The 18,745-nt window shown below is 51.8% G+C and overlaps 4 protein-coding genes across 4 annotated transcripts; 2 read left to right on the top strand and 2 right to left on the bottom strand.

Annotated features, from left to right (window-relative positions):
• Positions 1-460: 460 nt before the first annotated feature.
• Positions 461-2,583, top strand: BDZ99DRAFT_505173 (glycoside hydrolase; the record flags this gene model as incomplete). The annotated part of the gene is made up of 7 exons (XM_033724087.1): positions 461-691; positions 760-903; positions 997-1,240; positions 1,292-1,460; positions 1,662-2,029; positions 2,062-2,084; positions 2,168-2,583. The coding sequence occupies 7 exons, from the start codon at positions 461-463 to the stop codon at positions 2,321-2,323; spliced, it is 1,335 nt and encodes a 444-aa protein (XP_033584441.1). The 3' UTR covers positions 2,324-2,583.
• Positions 2,584-2,866: 283 nt separating this feature from the next.
• On the top strand, positions 2,867-5,651 carry BDZ99DRAFT_374636 (uncharacterized protein; the record flags this gene model as incomplete). Its single annotated transcript, XM_033714930.1, has 3 exons — positions 2,867-2,906; positions 2,965-4,725; positions 4,777-5,651. The coding sequence occupies 3 exons, from the start codon at positions 2,867-2,869 to the stop codon at positions 5,649-5,651; spliced, it is 2,676 nt and encodes an 891-aa protein (XP_033584440.1).
• Positions 5,652-6,793: 1,142 nt separating this feature from the next.
• On the bottom strand, positions 6,794-8,740 carry BDZ99DRAFT_513720 (DEAD-domain-containing protein; the record flags this gene model as incomplete). The annotated part of the gene is made up of 6 exons (XM_033724738.1): positions 6,794-7,229; positions 7,278-7,623; positions 7,674-7,750; positions 7,805-8,162; positions 8,215-8,350; positions 8,402-8,740. The coding sequence occupies 6 exons, from the start codon at positions 8,738-8,740 to the stop codon at positions 6,794-6,796; spliced, it is 1,692 nt and encodes a 563-aa protein (XP_033584439.1).
• An 8,177-nt stretch (positions 8,741-16,917) lies between these two features.
• BDZ99DRAFT_565219 (uncharacterized protein) lies at positions 16,918-18,499 on the bottom strand. The gene is made up of 2 exons (XM_033727452.1): positions 18,037-18,499; positions 16,918-17,390 (listed from the first exon to the last, which is right to left on the bottom strand). The coding sequence occupies exons 1-2, from the start codon at positions 18,285-18,287 to the stop codon at positions 17,060-17,062; spliced, it is 582 nt and encodes a 193-aa protein (XP_033584438.1). The 5' UTR covers positions 18,288-18,499; the 3' UTR covers positions 16,918-17,059.
• Between the last annotated feature and the right edge of the window lie 246 nt (positions 18,500-18,745).

Genomic DNA, 18,745 nt, shown 5'->3' with positions numbered 1-18,745 from the left:
GATGAGCTTAATTAAAAGAGCCACCATGCCCGTTATATATGACACGCGCTTTGCATCTGCCCAATTGAAAGGGGTTCTTTAATTATTCTAGAAAGTTTTTCTTCTTGTCCTTCTCCACATTAAACGCAGTCTCGGCTTGACCTTATTGCGTTTTTGAAACTGATCAAAATTGGCTACGATCATCCTTACAGTCTCGAAAAATGCATACCACGTCTGGCGCTTGCAGTGACAACAGCAATCTCGTTTTGTTTCTCCGGAGCGGGTTTGCGGGGACATGAGATCGCTTCCGAAACAAGGCCTTGGAATTTCACTAGGACAATATTTCTCCCGGTGGTAGTGTATTAAGCTACAGTCATGGCATTTTGTTATATAGTTTCATCATGAGATGTCTATCATCTGCATCTTTCTTTCTCTTTGCTATTATCTTCTTTGCTAAACTCGAACCAAGATCGTCGTTGCTATGAAGAACAGCTTGTTATTAAGAACTCTCGCTCTCTGCTGGAGAAACGTAGTAGCACAGGCCTGTACCGAAACGTTTACTCCGGTCACTGCCTCCGCATTCGTGGCTGCTTTGAACCCTGGATGGAGTCTTGGACACACGTTGGATGCCACCGGGACTGAGGGCGATTGGAACAACCCACCAGTCCTCGAAGCCACGTTTGATGACGTGAAAGCTGCCGGATTCAAGATTGTCAGGCTTCCAGGTCAGCTCCACTTCTCAAAGATAGACCATGCTTCTAACTCATGATAGTAACATAGGCCTATCATTTCACGGGAAGCTCCCCGGACTGGACGGTAGATCCGACTTGGTTGCAGCGAGTATCAGACGTTGTTAACGTGGTAACCTCTCGAGGATTGCATACCATTGTCAACGTTCACCACGACTCTTGGACCTGGGCTGATGTCTCTGCGTCTGGAGCTAACTTAACAATGATTGAGGAGCGGTTCTATCACTTATGGTACCAGATTGGAACGAAGTTAGCGTGCAAGTCATAGCTGCTTGCATTCGAGCCTATCAACGAACCACCAGGAACTACCGCCGAACATGCCGCGGAGTTGAATAAGCTCAACAATATCTTCATTAAAGCTATCAATGATGCGGGCGGTTTCAACCTAAAGCGTGTAGTGACTCTCGTTGGGCTCGGAGAAGACAGCGTAAAGTCTTCAACTTGGTTTGAACCTCCAAACTCATCATTCACGAATCCGTGGCCCATTCAGTATCACTACTACTACTCTCCGTGTATGTATGATCTAGCGTTCTGCTTATTTAAATGTCTAATGGATCCTCTAGATGACTTCATCTTCTCCGCATGGGGCAAGACAACCTGGGGCTCCGACTCCGACAAGGCCACCCTCGAAGCAGATATCGCCAACATCAGGGGCAACTCCACTGAAGTCCCGCTTCTGATCGGCGAGTGGGCTGCCTCACCTGTTGCCACCGAGACCATCGGCTGCTGGAAGTACTCTGACTACCTCATCAGAATGGCAAAGAAATACGATACAGCAACGCTGCTCTGAGACAACGGGACTGACTTCCTCGACCGCAATTCGCACAAATGGCGAGACCAGGTTGCTATTGATATTCTCACCAATGCGACTGCTGGCGTGGCAAATTCCCTTTCGGATAGCACTACAGACGGCGCAGCGACCAGCCAATAGAGCTCAGCTTACATCTACCATAAAGCTAGCACGCCCGTAACGGAGCAGAGCCTCCCATTCCTTCTCAATGGCAACACATTGGAATCCGGTTATAGCTCTTTGAAAAAAGTTGCTGCTTCGACTGATTATGTTGTTGTAGGGTCAAACATTACCTTTAAAGCATCGCTGCTTTCATCTTTCATTTCTAGCTCCACCGCTTCGGGCACTGTTACCAACTTCACACTTACGTTCTCCGCGGGCGCAAGCCTCGTGGTGACGGTCGTCCAATGGGATGTTCCAGTGCTTGGTTCTACAACCTCGAAGGCCGTGTCTGGAGCTGACCTCGCCATTCCAATCACTTGGAAGGGCATTTTGAAATCTGCGGCAGCACGTACCTGCAAGACTCATGGACAGTGTATTTAGGGCCATTGCAACAGGCCCGAACGGTAAGGCTTGTTTTATCCTGTTCCCAGGAAGGCCTTGAAGACAACAGAGCAATTAAGATGAACGTATGCTCATGTGCTCGCAGACATACGCCAACCAGTGGAACTGGGACTCGTCGCACGTCATCATCACAGCATCGGCGGTAGCGGATGTTACTCCGTCGGGAAAGAGCACTACGTTCTCAATTGAGGCGTATCCGCGAGTGGAGGGGAACAATGCCAATTATACGCTGACGGTGTGATGCGGTGCACTAAGAAGGAGCGGATGGACAAAAGGAGGGGCATGGTGTTTCGTTGTATGTATTTGAAAAGTTTCAAATCGAATGGCACGCAGGACTCGCTGTCAATACCAAATGTGGAGTCGCGATAGTCGTTTGGTGTTGAGTTTTGCTGGGGGCTGATTGGCGCTCGGTCGCAGTCTAGCGAGCGGCCACTTTAGCGGACCCCAGCCTCGCGACCATGAACATTGTGCATCGCGAGACAATTCTCCGAGATGTGACAGCGGCAAGCGTGTAGCACCACGGGCAAACATGAAATTGGGACGGACAAATAAAGGGCGCTGTCGTGTTCGCTAGTCGGTGTTTCAGGCGTGGCCGTGTTTGCGTGGTGATGCGTGATGTGGCTATTCCCCAGCCTCATCTTTCGTCCCAACCACTCGCATTTGGTGAAGCACAGAGCCCACCACCAGCCCCCCCGCATACAAGAGCAAATTCCTCGCCCTATACCGCTGTCATGTTAACGTCCTCCACCACTGCACTCTTTCCTGTACATTCTGCGCAAGCGTCATGAGCCTTGAGCCGCCCTTCTCTCTGAAGCACACCAACGGTCAGCCCATCCAGTCTCCCAAGCCCCCAACTGAATGCTAATGCTATGTCGCATATAGTCAGTCGTCCCCAATTACTACACTCCGATTCCAAGCAGAGCATCACCGCCTCCGAAGACTTCTACTCCCTCTCCGATCCCAACTCGAGCGAGAGCGATGATCCCTCGAAGCTCACAAATATCCGATTCCAGACCCCACCCTCACGCTTCAGGACCCCACAACAGAGCCATGAGCGTGTGCACTCTGAGACTACCCTCCCTACGGTGAACATTGGCAAGAAGAGACTGCCCCCGCAGACTCAGACTGCCCACCTATCTCCAACATCACCCACATTCAGCGAGAAATCTATTGCTCGAAAGCCCGTCCCGACTTCACCCTCCGACGGCCAGGACGCCGAGCTGAGGGACAGCAAGTTCTCCCAAATACAACATCCGATGGATTCCGAATCCCTCTCTACGACGCCCGGCATGGACGATACTCCCTACATTCGCTTTGCCATCGACCAGCTCACAAGGGACGAGGAAGTGAGAGGGTCCAGACAATACACTACGGCTGAAGATGAGGACTATCCTGTGGATCGAATAGTCTCGGACGAAGGCCTGGGATACGGAGCTCAAGAACGGGACAGGCAACGGAGAATATCTCGCGGACTACCACCCCGGCATCCTCAGCATACTGCTACCAGGAAACCCGATCCACCAATTCAGCGAGACATCTTCGTTCCTTACCAGCCATCGCCAAACTCTTTTCAGTACCCTCCTCTCAACTTCATGCCCGGCATCCTTAGACCCGTCTGGCTAGGACTCTATCTGTTCCTCTGCCTCCTGATGCTCGCCGGCCTCATCTTCTGCGCTGTTTATTCGAACCAGAACCAAGGTCTTTGGGAATACATATCTTTTGGCGACAACCGATACTTCGTTTTTGAATACTTGCCCACCCTTTTTGGCATCATAATCCTAATATGGCTCTTCCAAATCCAAATCGCCCTACAAAGAACCGCACCTTTCATCGCCATGGCATCGGAATCACAAAAACAGCGATCCGAAGCCGTCTTCCTCGAACTGTATCCCATGCAATTCCTCCTTCCAAAACTTGAGCATTTCCGGGCTGGCCAGCCAGTTATCGGAGTATGCTATGTAATTTTCTGGCTCTTTTCCTGGACTATACCCCTTCTTGCCTCTTCTTTCAACGTTCGATACCATACAGCATCCGGGAGTTGGAGATGGATTGCCGTACAGGGCGTTATCTGGACTACCGCCGTCCTCTACATACTACTAATACTTGCGCTAACTGCCCTCGGAGCATACATTACCCGCAAGACGACCGGATTGAAGTGGGATCCGCGGTCTATTGCCGATATCATTGCACTTCTCGAACGATCGAACATTATGAACGACTACAGCGGCTCCGAGACGTTTGTTGAAGACGAGTTTCGCCAACGCCTGGGCAACCGAACAGATCGCATTGGTTACTGGCATACTTCAAAACGAACTAACGACATCTTTTACGGAATTGGAGAGGAGGGCGGAGCGACGAGGCGGTACTCCATCGAGCAAGGCAGGATTCGGGAGAAGGCCCCTGAACGGCAATATCCCGCACCCGGAGATGTCGAAGCTCAACGCGGAGACTTCTCCATCCGCATGGATATTCGCTCGGCAGGTGTGCGCTTGAGATACCTTCCTTGGTATCTGAAAGACACATTTGTCATCATGTGGATTGTCATCGCAATTGTCCTTCTCCTGGCATTCTTTGTTGTCAGCTTCGTCAACAGCAAGACGAGGTATGGCTTCCTACCGCAGGTTCCAGCAAGGGCCAATTCTGGTAAGTTGTTCCTATCCGAGTACTTTTGAGCATACACTAACTCCGTATCAGCTGGATTCTCCGCCTCCAATTTCCTCTTTTCATTCGTCCCCGCTGTGATTGCCCACTTCCTCTTCCTTGCCTTCCTCTCCCTCGACTATTCTCTTCGAGCTCTCCAGCCTTACGCCTCTCTCTCCGCTCCCGGTGGCGCCACGGCTGAGGCATCCCTCCTCGCCGACTACCCCTGCCGACTTCCCCTCTCCGTCACCGTCTCCGCAATCGCCAACCGCCACTTCCGCACGGCCTTCGTTTCCCTTGTCTCTCTTACAGCGGCAACCCTCCCCGTCCTCGCTGGCGGCTGCTTCTGGACACAATTCTACCCCAACAGCACTCAAGTTCGCGTCGCAGCCCATCTCCCCGCCTACTACGCTCTGTGCTTCTTTCTCGCCCTCTACGCAATCAGCCTCTTCGCGCTACTGCCCGACCGCAGACGTGCCGCACTCCCGCATCGCGCTAGCACCCTCGCAGAGATCATCAGCTGGCTCTACCAAAGTCAAATCCTGACCGACCGCGCCTTCGCAAGGCCATACACCAAGGCCGACCTCGTCACAAAACTCATGGGCGCCGCCTACATGGAGAAGGGATGGGCAGCGCGCAGCCTCACGGCTCTGACGACACCATCCCGCCGCAATCTCCAGGAGGACGAGGCGGGTCCATCTGCGCTTCCTGTCGCTGAGAAGAGGGGTAAGGGCAAAGCCCCCATGGGGGATGAAGAGGAGGCGGGCGGAAAGCGCATGAGCCTCCTAGATCCCGGCGCGATCAGGTACGGCTTCGGCATCCACGTCGGCCGCGATGGGCTCGAGCATCTAGGCATCGACCGCGTGAAGAGGGGCGGCCAGCACGGGCGCGAGATGGTGCTTTATGAGGAGCAGAGGAGGGAGCTTTGAGGAGTAGGCTTCTGAGAGTGGTGCTTTGTTTCTGTTTTTCTTTTTCTGTTGTTCGAATCATGCATTTCAGCGAGCGCGCGAGCGAGCGAGCAAATATGAGTTTAGACATTATGGTATGGCTTATGGGTCACGGTTATGGGTCACGGCATGGTATGGCAATGGATGGCATGGAGCACAGCTCTGCCCTACGGATATATGTACGGCATGGAGTGGATTGCATCGGATTGGATGACTGTCCATAATGTGTTGCGGATAGAAGAAACGATGAAAGTCCCCTTTCCGATTTCTGCGCTTGGAAGCTTGATGGTGTTTGCCTGTCACCCCTGTGTGTGCCTTCCAACTTACCGGCGGGCGCGCTATCCGAGCATTTGCCGGAACCCGAGAGAAAGCCAGACCGAAATCTTGGCGCGTCAGTTTCGCGTTTGGGTGATGTCATCGCGTTCCTTGAATGGGGATGGCGGGGTAGTGAGAGGAAGAGGCTGCTGGTGATTTTGGGATATCTTAGGATAGCAAACTGCTTCTATCAAAAGTAGATCCCTGGAGACGATCTCATAAGCTAGAATGAGCGGAAAGAGCCGTAGTCAAAACAATCAAATCACCATCATTGGACTGTTTTCAAGAACCAGAAAAGCTGTCGTTCTTATTTTTATTTATGAAAAGTGACCTCGAATGCCGTACGGAACCCGGGCTTACAATCGATGGCATGACCGTCCAATCCCCAGATCGCAAGAAGAGCCGAGCAAAAGAGACTATTTACATGGAGCAAGAGAAGTAAGGAAAAGGCATCGTTCTGCATCCCGAAGGCGCTGAGATCCTGATCCATCTCGAGAAAATCCATGAAACAATCAAAGGTAAAGAAAGAAAGCCGTGAAACAACAGAGCATGGTCGGGCAAGGTAAGCACCACCAGAAGGCAGCCCTTTCCGTCCAACTGATCAATGACCAGATATTCCAGCTCGTCGTATACACAACCAAAGTCCCAGTAACAAAAGAAAGTAGTCATCCACCCGTTCATGCGATCGTGAGGAAGCATAAAGAAAAGTGTAAGTGGGGGGAGTGCATGGAGAGGTGTGCATGGGGAAGTGTGATGTGGGGTGTGTGTGGGGAGTGTCCGATCGACCTGGTCAGCTCGTTGTCAGAGATCTACCAGCCACCAGAGGGCTCCGTGGCCTCGCCAGCAGGTTCATCAGCATTGAATCCCGTCTCTTCGGCAACTGGAGTAGTGCCGGCACCGCCATCAGAACCTGCATTCTCTTCCTCGGAGTCGTCCTCCTCCCAGGTGACCGTCTCGGGGACGTACTCCTGTAGAAAGTCGGGGACCTCCTGCTTGGACTCGATGAGAATCTTGACGAGATCTGGGCCAATGTCCTCGTTGCGAGAGTTGTAGAAGGATGTAGCGATACCCTCGTGGCCAATGCGAGCGGTGCGGCCGATGCGATGGATGTACTCGTGGATTCCGCCATGGGTAGAGCTAGGGAGGTCGTAGTTGATGACGTGCTTCACATGGCTGACGTCAAGCCCACGAGCCGTGACACCTGTAGCCACAAGGATTGGAGCAGTGCCGATCTTGAAGGCGCGCCTAAGACAGTTAGTGAACCGAGCCTTATACCAGAATCGAAGAACTTACAATGCATCCTCACGCTCGCGCTGGGTGCGATCCGAGTGAATCGAGGTGGACGGGAGACCCATGTTGTACAAGTAGTCGTCGAGCAAGTCCGCCTCGCGCTTGTTGTTGACAAAAATCAGGGTACGGCCAGGAGGCATAGAGTAGACCAGGTCATGAAGAGCTTGCTTCTTGGCGGCGTCTTCAACGAAAACAACGTTCTGCTTGATGTTGGTGTGCGTGCTGCCAACGCGGCCGACCTTGATGCGAACGTATTCGTCGGACATATAATTCTTGGCGAGCTCACGGGCTTGCTTCGGGAACGTAGCAGAGAACAGCAAGTACATGTGGTCCGCGTCTTCGTTAGAGTCTGCAGGCTGGTTAGCGCTTGCGATAAGCAGACTGGTCCGTAAAACTTACCACCACCGAGGATCAAGCTCATGTTCTCCTCCCAGTCGTCCTGAAGCATCTCGTCGGCTTCATCGATAACAGTGAACCTATGAGGATTGTGAGCGGTTTGCTGTGCTGAAAGCAGATGGGTAGCAACTTACTTCAAGCGAGCTAGAGAAAGGAGTTTGTTTTGCTTCATGAAGTCGCAAAGGCGGCCTGGGGTAGCGACCAGGACGTCGCAGCCCTTCTCAAGCTCCTCTCGCTGGTTCTTAGATGGCGCACCACCGTAAGCAACGCAGGGACGCAACATAGTGCGATAGCACAGACGACGAGCTTCATCGAAGATTTGACAGGCCAGCTCGCGAGTGGGGCAGACGATCAGGACCAAGGGCTCAGCACGAACGCGATCGGTGAGTGGGTTGTAGGTAGTAGGGTTGGGACGAGGAGCAGCAAGCTGTCGCGCTTTGCCCATGAGCTTGGAAAGGATCGGAATCAGATAAGCAGCAGTCTTTCCGGATCCTAGCAAATTGCGTTAGCAGGTCATTTCAGAGATGGGAGAGTGGGTACTTACCGGTCTGGGCGCAGCCGACGACATCATAGCCTTGAAGAACAGCAGGAATGCAGTAGCACTGAATTGGAGTAGGAGTATTGTATTGACAGAGACGAACGTTCTCGCGCATCACAGGATGGAGACCAGCGTCGTCGAACTGGAGGGCAGGTCAGCGGCTGAGTTAAGCGAGGGCGGAGGAGGCACGTACATCGCGCACAGGGTGGATCTTCTGGGGACCGTTGACATCCACGTCGAACTTGTACGCTTGGACATTGATGCCCTCCTTCATGATGAATTCTCCGTGGTAGAGTTCCGCTTCCAGGGAGGCATTGGCGGGGCCGACATCGCCGAACTCGTCGGTCCACTCGTATTTGGCTGAGTCTGAGAGCCAAACTGGTTCGGGGCCTGCGTTGCCGATGGATTGCTCTGCGGTGCTGTAGTTGTATGGGATTGGCTCGGCCCAGCCATGCTGTTTGGCGCGCTCCAGTGCGGCCACTTTATTGTCGGATTCGAGAGCGCCCACTGTTGGAACGGATTCGGTGGCCATGGCTGGAGAACTGGAGCGGGTGGCGGTGGTGGAGGAGATGAAGGGGGACTAGTGAGATATAAGTGCAATGTTTATGAGAAGGTTGTGAGGAGGTTGTGAGGATGAAGGTGGGGTGCAGCGATGTTGTGGGGAGACACTGATATATGGGTTGTCGCCAAGGCGCTAGTCCAAGATAGGCTAAATCACTTACGACGGAGGAGGGCTCTCCAGGGGAGGCTTCACTACCTCCTCCCAGGTCCAACCATGGCTAATCACAGAAGTTAGTTGAGGCCTGTCCGAAAGGTGCGCTATGCTAGGAAAACAGAGGAGAAAAATACAGGCTCCGAAACGTGACATCTCATCTAGACCCTTGAAAGCAAGTTGAAGGCAGCCTTACGATTGTAACGCGTAGGAAAGCAAGGGAGTCTTGAAAGAGCATTCGCAAAGGAAGAGAACATGAATGTAAAGAGCAGAAGTTAAGACACAAACGTCAATAAACAGATCAAGGCGTATACGTAAACGTGAATAAACAAAACAAAAGCGTACACGTAAACGTGATTAAATAGAACAAAAGCGTATACATTAGCATGAACAATTACAACGAAAACGTAATCTAACTTACTCCGAGTACATCATCTTTAAATAGCCCCAACAAAAGGAGCAAAGGGGCCCCTGTTCCCATTCTCCCACACGGAACAAGTTCCCACTGGCGCAACGGCGCCAGCCGCATTTCGTGCATAGTCTAATTCACAGTCTAATTAGCATTACATTCTAAAATACAGTTAAGATCAGAGCTTGTTTTAGAGAGCCTTGTGGACATTGACACATCGTTGTAGGTAGTCCAGGAGCGTCCAGATGCCCTGAAAGCTAGGGCCAGATACGGAAATCGACGGTTTTTACATCGTGCTCCTGAAAGCCTTGAATAGGCCAGGGGGTGCACAACATGATTCCAAGTGCTGCAGTCGTGTCCAGATGAAGAGCAAATATATGGCGCCAGAGTTTGTGGCGGGATAGCGAGTAGTCCAAAAGCGAGAGCGAGATATACAGCTCGACGTATGTTACGTCAAGCTCTACAAAGGCGCGAATAGGCCAGAGGGGGTAGAGAACGGCTTCATATGCTGCAGTCGTATCCAAAGAAGGAGCGCATATACAATGCGACAGGTTGTGGCAGTATTTCAGGGAGCCTAGAAGCGAGGGCTAGATATACAACTCGGTGGAAAGTACATCATGCCTACAGAAAGTCGTGAATAGCCCAGGGGCACGCTTTGTTGAACATGATGCGGTAGTCTGTTCTGACTCCGTCTCAGGTGGCCCGGACAGCTATCAGGCTTGTCAACAGTGTCGTTTTGCAGCTCCGAAGAACCTATCGGGAGATCTCAAGCGGTGCTAGACAAGTGTACAGAAACCTTGAGTGGGTGTACGTTTGAAGTATAGGAAGGTTGAAATTGGATCCCAGATTCTTAGATTGCCACTTTCTACTCAAGAGAGCCTGAGGGGGGGCACCGCAAGATACCAGATCCTGCAGACGAAACCGAAGGAGGAACGGATATCCACAGCCGTATGGTTGCTGTAGGGTGCCAGGCACCCGAGATGAGAGGTCAGATTTAGGGCACAGATGAATGAACATCATGCTTTAGGAAATTGTGAAAGGGCTAAGAGGGTCATAGAGTGATTCCAAATGCTGCAGCCGTGTCCAAATAAGGAGCCTATTTCCGAAGCCATCTGCATACGGCAGGATTCCGGATATCTGAGAAGATGAAACCAATTATACAGCACGGAGGAATGTACATCATGCTCCAGCGGGTTGTAGATAGGCCAGAGGGGTTGCAGTCAGACTCCTGATACTCCAGAAGAGACGAGTTGAGGATCACGTACACAACGCGATGGAGTGTGCGATGTGCCCCAGTGCTTCATAAATAGACCAATGGATCAACAACATGACTTCAGGAACGCTGGAACAGTGGACCAGATCTACAACACTGCAGAGTATACATCATGCCCCTCGAAGTTGGAAATAGGCCTGGAGAGGAACAGAAGAAGCCCAGACGGCACAGTCGGGACGAAAAGAGGAGCAGATTTTGGGTGTACTTGAGCCAAAATCGTTCCCGATAGAGTCATGGACAGTCGAAGGAGGTCAAGGTGGAAGTCCATGGACCACAGAGAAGGGGGTCAGAGTTGCAACGTAGCGGCACGTAGACCGTGCTCCAGGAAGTCGTAGATAGGCCAGAGAGCACACAGCAGGACACCAGCGTCCTCAATCAAGACGAGAAGCGGGTTGGAAATAAGGTGTGATGCCGAGGACACTGGATGTGATGATCAAGAGGACGAAGCTAGGATGGAGCGCCGATGAAATGACTTGAGTTCCACGAAGTCGAAGCTTTGGCCAGGAGAAGAAACGACAGTGGCAAGCTCTTGAAATATCGAATAGCAAGTTACTTGATATGGACTGTCCATGATGATGCATCTTCTGAATGAGCTCTGGATCTTTTTCTAAGGTGCCGTGCTAGACATTGAATGAGAGCAGACTTTAAGGAGAAGGGCTCAGATATGCAGCGCAAGTAGTTGTAGCTTGAGGCCCGAGGCTTGCTGCATGCGTCTAGCTACAGACTTTGAACGGCTTCGAGGGGTGCTTCATGCTCTGGTGCATGTCTTCATTGCCAAGCAAGACAAAGCCGAGATTGTGTCGCAAGGAAAGGGACATGCAGTCGATGTACCGCTATAGGCTTGAGAGGTGCCTCGGGACTCTGTAGCAACATGCTAAAGTATGTGCGTGTAGGCTTGTTTTGAGCCCAAGTCCGAATTGTGTACCGGATGTTTGGGATTATCGCAGTGGAATAGATGGCCACCGCTTAGCCTTTTCAACTCGAGTGATGACTCGCTTATGGAGGCGCAGGTAGGGCCCCTTCATGTTCCTCCGTTGGGCGCACAATTGGCTGGAGGTCTGAGCAGTTCAGCTGTGTGGTATGAGGTCACGCATCACACAGGACCACAGACAAGCTGATCGAGCTATGATTGTTAGTGCGAAGTTACACGAGGTAGATAAGATGCAGGTAGCTTACGATGTCTGGAGTAGCTGAGACGCGTCCAAGGCGCCTAAAGCCACGCAGTCCGATGACAGCCAGCTGCGGGCAGTGAGCGCGTTTGAAGGCACTGATCGAGATGGTATCCAAAGAGGCTCCAATCCAAATCCAGCGGAGAGAGGAACTAAAGGTTAGTACGCTGGCGTGGCCTGCTGAGGGCCCACGATCTGGGCCCTTGAAGTCGTCTTGTCGAAATTGTCCGATGATCCACAAGGCTCCTTCGCAAGCTCCGATCGCAACATGGCGATCTGACGAGCGGAAACAATATACAAAAGGAATTACTTACACGGGTGTTTTGGGGCGAGGGGGGAGCGGATGGCGGTCAGCCATGTGGAGATGTTAAAGAGAAGAAGGTTACGGAGAGTCGAAAATGCGATAGAAAAACACCCGGCCGCCAAGTCCCCCCATCCCCATCCCAGCATACCGTACATCACCTAGCTTTTCTTGCCTTCACCTGCCTTCGCACGCCTAGCAGCACTTTCAGCACCATAATCACCTGATATCTGAGCCCAGGCACGCGAGCAGCGATGGGCCCCCTATTCATGAAGCTATCACAACAACAACGCCGCCAATAGACCAGTTCAGCCGCTTCTATGTTGGCCATGGCTTGCTGCATCATGACGCCGAAGCCGCCTCACACGGCTATAATAGTATGTAACCGCTGCTAAAGGATGCACTAATAAACAAGACCACTAGAGGAAGCTCTGCTGTTGTAGCAAGTCTCCAGTAGGGTGTTTCAACAGCCTCCCACTTGCAAGCTGGAGTATAAGCTGAACACCAATAGAAGATACGGTCGAGTAACCTTCGAAACGGCGACAACTACATCAAAGCTCCAGCTTCTTAGGCCTCGGTCGATGCCTGCCTCCGCTCGCAACCGAATCCGGGCATACACACAGAGGAATTTGAAAGCAACAAGACAGGAGAAGGGAAATCGCGGTCAGTCGAACGGCGATTGGACTACGAGGCGAGCTGGTTGACACACTCCTGGGTGTGCCAGGAGGGAAGCACATACTACAGCAACAGCGGTAGAACACGGGTACAGGATAAGACTATTCGTCACAAGTCAGCGATACTACTGTGGAACGAAGAACAGATAACAATGGAATAGAATTTAGAACGCTACGAAAAGCGGCCTGGACTCGGAACAATGCTGTCGAGGGCAACAAGATCATTCAACGACACAGGAAACTTGATATAGGAGAATGGTAAACTTCCTACACTACAATCATGCACCATTTTCAACTTGTGAACTGAGCTCATTTGCCTTAGGCTACTCATTCGCGTACTTCATGGCTTCGTAGAGCACACATGCTCTGATTCGAAAACGTATTACTACTCCTCTGTATACTTGCTACTGCCGGCAAGACACCCCATGACCTACTCGAGCACATAGCCTTTGAGACGCGCCTGAGGACACAGCTAGAGATGGAACTTGATGGTGGCACTGAGGAGGCTCAACACCACGACAGAGATGGGACGGAAGCTTGCGGTGAAGATAGAGATCTCGCCAAGGGGCCGCCGCTTCAGCCCCCTGAAAGCGTGCCAGGGGTGCTGCGCCAATGGGTGCATATGCCCCGCGTGGAGAACACCGAGTTGTGAAACACCACGCGTTGGGCCCCGATCTTGGGTCCTGCACCCATCACGAACGGAAGGCGCGCAGACCCAGCGCCTCGTTGTGGTAAGAGCATCTTGAGATGACACTCTGAGCAGCCTCAACTGACTTCTTGCCGTCTGTATAGGCCTGCCCCTTCGTGCCTCCCTCGCAAGCTACCAGTACCCTTCGTCGCCCCAAACCCCGCCTATACATACTCGAGACGATGGACAGTCGTTACGATATTCGCTTAGAACATACAGGACTGTTCGTCTAGCAGCTCCTCTTTGCAGAGCTTTTGCTATCTCCAGAGGCTGCTACAAGATGCAGGGAGCCGCCCTTACGTTGAAGCAGCCAGCTTAGGGCATCTGTCATACAGAAAACCGGTAGGTCGTGGTATTGTCGTTACAGCTAACCTTTGGCAATTCCATAGACTCGATGCCCTCTGTAATGGCCCTTTTCCAGCATTTCCAGCCAGGTAGAGGAAGGGTTTCATATATTTACTGGTGCAAAGCTGAAAATACCGCTCCTGCGCTTTGTGTACCATTGCTAGCTCGAAAACATCGTAGACTTAAACGTGCATTTCGCCTTTGGGTTTAGTGCTGTGCTCGCCATCTTAGGGGTTTGGCGGCCAGGGGCGCACGAAAACCGCTACATCGTGCACCCAAACCCACAATACTGGTCGCTTTGTGTCTCGACGTGATTTCCACACCATAGACAACGCGGCCGATGCGCAAAGTGCGCCGGTGTGTATAGTTAGGGAGCAAGTACCGCGCACTGGACCGCTCGGTGGAGCTACGTGGCTCTTTGCAAGCCCGACCTGGATCTTGACACCTTCCCAGAATCAGGAGTAAAGCCAGTAACTTCTTATTATTGAGTCGTTGACAATGTTTTACAGGCTGGCGAGACGGGGACGACGCGGCGCAAACATTTCCTATCAGCGGAGCAATCACTTTGTGGGAGCGCCCTCATCCGCGACGCAGCCGCTGCAGGAAGTAATCCTCTTACGACGCCGACAGTACCGACAATAGCGACATGCGACATCTGTGCCGACTCCAGAACACAACGATACGTGGCTCCGTGGTGTTCGCAAAGCAGTTCTCGAGGCATCGGCAGCATCGCGACTCCTCTTTCCGGCCCTCTACCGCGAAACACGCACTGCGAACTGAGCGCCTTCTCAGCACCGGCATCGGGCTGCTTTTCAGGGCTATTACGGACGATCCACTATCATTTTTGAAGTCCACATGCCCTCTTGGGTCTTTGACACGGCATTTTGGTGACGAGCGCCGCCCGCGTCTCTGATCCATCGCGCCTCCACGGGAGGCGCCGACGAGCCGGACACAAATTACAATCAGATCCAGGGCATACATCATTGTCTGCGCGTGCCTGGAGCATTCTTTGGGGCCTCAAGCTCCCCGAATTTACCGGAGAATCGCTCTACAACGGTTTGGGTATCTGGGCGGGGTGGCGACGAATGCCTACCCGCACGTTCATCCAGCGACCCTGCTCGGAGCATTTACATTACGGGTTTAGGCCAAGACCGCCTAGTCCACAGGTATTGTGTTTTCCAGAACTTGAGGGCCTTGACCAGAACTGATCTCATTGCTCAGGAACAGGTTCCTAAGCCGTCGTCGCGCGCGAAGCGCGTTGAGACCGTTGCTCAAAGGCCGACTGAAAGACCACCGGCGCGCATATTTCACCATGCACACAGGCTCGTAGCACGACCATTCTCCTTGCTGCGGCTTTGTCAATCTTGTGGACCCTTGAAACTTGGACGGAACGAGCCGATATCCTGGTGGGAGTAACGGCGCCGGCGGCATAACATATTCGTATCCTAGACGAACCCGGATCTCCCGAGCAAACTGGCGTCCTCGATGGGATAGCGTACCATACTGAGGGAGGTGGTACAACAATCTCCCGGAGTAGTAACTCAGATCTCTCGCTGTTCAGAATCATCTCGGTCATATCGCCAGAAACGCAGGATCGTCCGCCTTTCATAACCCCTGAACTAGGTCAAGGCTTGTGAAATTCAACATCTCCTGAACGGGAGAACTCTGCCAATCAGCCATACAACCACCATGTTCTTAGGACAGCAAGAGCGGAAAACAATACATGGCTGTGACAACTCACGGCTGTTTTTCCTGGGTAATTACAACACATGGATCGTTGGGCCGCGTCATATGGTACCGAGCGAAGCTTGTACTCAGCTCTTGCATCTCATACGATCATTCCCTTTCTTGAGAAGATGATTGGTGGGATGATAAACATTGGCAACGTGTCCGTGAATCTCATTCTTCCTGGGGAAGATGTTCTGCCGCGAAACAACAGCGTTCCTGAGCTCGAAGCATTCCGTACGTATCTCTTCACTTTTGGCCACTGGGATCCAACAGATCGAGGTAGTATAATGACCAGCATACCAGTTCGAGGTCCATAAACAGGTCTAAGGAGACATGAAATTTGGGTCATATTACCACTGTCCAATCTACGACGGAACACGCCGGACGGGTTCTTCTCAACAACATATCAACAAGACATGTCTTCCTCTATCCTTTTTCGGTGACAGTTAGCTCTGTGCTCAAGTTCGTATCCGTAAGCCAACATTGAAACCTCCTGGAGCCAGGGCACAAGCTGGAATGTTGCTTCCAACATTCAATGTTTGGAAAAATGCACCAAGAGAAAGAGAAGGACTGACTGTGTGTAAGAGAGACTGCCACAAGCAATATGAAGAATGGGTCGACAGTAAGAAAGTCGAAGACTCTTCAGAGTTAAAAGAGAACCAGAAAGAGTTCATAAATGATGGACGGCATGCTTGAACGTATGAGTCTGGGGGGCTAGAAGAAGAAATCTGCAGAAGAACGATATGACTGCAATAATGACCCGAAAGAAATATGTGGATGTCCTTGAAGAAGCGTGGAATAAAAGCAAAAGCCTCGAGATCGCCATACAATGCCTCGGATTCGACATGATATTGGAGGTTCGCCTTTCGGTATTTGGCCTCAGAGCTACCCGTCTAGATGGGAAATGGTGCATGATTCTTCTTCCGTTCCCTCGAAGCTAGCATTCCTTCAGACAAGGATCTATCCAGTGTAGGACATCCACTCCAGGTCATATCCTGCGGAGCCTCTAAGCCTTCAGATAATAGAATCGACGGATCCATACGCCAAGATCGAATCAGCAGCTCCGTGCATTCTTGCACGAATACCTTGCTCTATGTTGTAGCTTTCGAATTACTCGAATATTATGCTTAGAGTGGGCAAGCGCTGTGTGTGTTGTACATCTCGACCTTCATGCCATGAATCTGGAAGCCGTCATCAACTTTTTATCAACCGCCCGTTGTACCCTCCTTGGACCCTAGAACATGCACTGCTCAGGGTCTGCAGACCAGTGTGTGGTTGTTGGGGAAACATCGCGGAGACCGGTGGTGCAGGGGATTTAACGTGGACATGGTACCCCTAGCATCTATACGTTAGTCGTTGATGAGGAAAACAAGGAAGAGTCTATCACCTACGTTCATCAACGGTATTAATTGTATGACGCTCATAGGTCTCGCAGGTGAAACGTTGGCGTTCGGGTGCTGGGAATCGTAGGCGGGCGGAGTGGAGGTCTCGTAGCCAACTCCAGCGCCGCTGGACGGCCACTCCACGACGTTGGTTTGTCCATGGGTGTGTTCTATGTACGCGAGGACACTTTCGACTCCTCAGTCGCGTCTTTCGTATCAATGGAGTTGATGATGATGTAGTGGGTGGCGATGATGGAGATGCATTGGAAGCCAGTCTCGAATTGCTGCCCAGGTGGCATGGCTTGACTCGAAGGCCCGATGGACGGAACTATAGTGCTCCGTCCGTATTCCCTCTGGTATGTTGCCCACCTCTCTAGCTTCCATTTATTCGCTGGGTTGTTTAGGGAGGACAGCAAGGTATGGGTTGCGGAGTTTGAGATGTCGTGGGAGCTTGAGCCAGAGATTTCGAACAACGCACTGCCGTCTGGAGCTCCGAGGATCCTACCGGTTAGACACGCGTATGTCTTGAGCGTTGTCTCGATCGGGGAGGGCTGTCATCGGGTGGTGTTATGCTGTAAGTGCGGAGATGCTTCAAGACAAGCGCGGCGGACTTCCTAAACGATGGCCCTTCTTGTCGAAGAAACTTGCGGCACGGCACCACCGAGTTGCATCATGGGCCTGCGTCTCCATCAAAGAACTTACTGTAGGCGTCTCACCAACTACAGCAAAGGCGATGGTCAGTTAGGGATGCCGGATTTCAAGAGGGAATGTAAGACGTAGGGCGAGATAGGGCATGCTGTCTCAGCCTCCAATGTGAAGCACAGCAGCCGGGCCACCAAGCAACCTCATGTAGTGAAAGGGGTTCCGGAACGCACGACGAGGTCACATATGTCAACGCTTTAAGGGCCTTGATGCGGCTATTCACTCCGCTCTTGCGGATCGGGAATGAGAGGTCAGCTAACTAGGAACTTTCTACAGAACCGAGCCTTCAATCGCTCAACTCTTCTTTACAGACAGGGGCTCTTCAGAGACTCGATGGCATCAAACCGCCAATTTCTCAAATCCTCCGCACTTACAGAGCATCAAAAGCGCAAACGAGACTCGGTATCATTGAAACAACATCTGTCAAAGCGTTGGTTGCACTTACGCTAAGCCTCCAAGTACTGCTTGGGCTGTTCCGATTCTCCAAGCCATGCTGCAAGTCAAACTCTCGAGGAATTTACCTCGAGACACTTCTCTACGTCTGTTTGCAAGCATGTCAAGGTGAACGCTTTCCACATTTGACGGACTCTCTATTTCTGGAGAGCAACATCTGTCGAGCTTGTACCTCACAGGGCTCTTCAGAGATACGATCACGTGGCAATTGCGTTCGTCTTCAAACATACCGAAGATATGCATCACATGGATTCACCGTCATCTCACTAAAGCCAGGTCATCAGATTCTAACCGTGCTAGTGCATGATCTTGAAATTAGCTGCCATCTCGAACAACTACATATCCACATTGCTAGAGAAAAGGATGACTTCGGCAGGAAGAGATTGAATTTTCGTCGAAAAGAACAGGGTCCGAGTCTATAAGAGTAATATCAGAATGTCAGCCTGATCATCCAGATCACTTATATTATAACAACATGAAGTCAAGACAAGACATACAGCCAAGCCATCGTCGCTCGGCTTTAACCGCCGGCGTTCCAAAGTTCGCGGCTCGTTGCCTTTTGGCCGGGATACTGACACGCGCCATACCCAAAGCAGCTGTTAGCTTACATTCCCCAGCCACTCCCCACACACCCTAGTGCAGCCACTGCGTCATCCCGTCACGATTCTTTGGTTCGCCTGTGACCTTGTTCTCCCGTGTCC

Source organism: Mytilinidion resinicola (genome assembly GCF_010093595.1).
Source record: "Mytilinidion resinicola strain CBS 304.34 unplaced genomic scaffold BDZ99scaffold_1, whole genome shotgun sequence".
NCBI lineage: Eukaryota > Fungi > Ascomycota > Dothideomycetes > Mytilinidiales > Mytilinidiaceae > Mytilinidion > Mytilinidion resinicola.
This window is presented reverse-complemented; position numbering and strand designations above follow the sequence as displayed.

What these genes read in the sequence shown, in the direction of transcription:
- BDZ99DRAFT_565219 (XM_033727452.1), bottom strand. Translation starts at nt 18,287, where the DNA reads ATGCATATCTTCGGTATGTTTGAAGACGAACGCAATTGCCACGTGATC. An exon ending in GCAGTACTTGGAGGCTTAGC is followed by an intron (nt 17,391 to 18,036) that starts GTAAGTGCAACC and finishes TCTAACCGGTAG; the next exon opens with GATCCTCGGAGCTCCAGACG.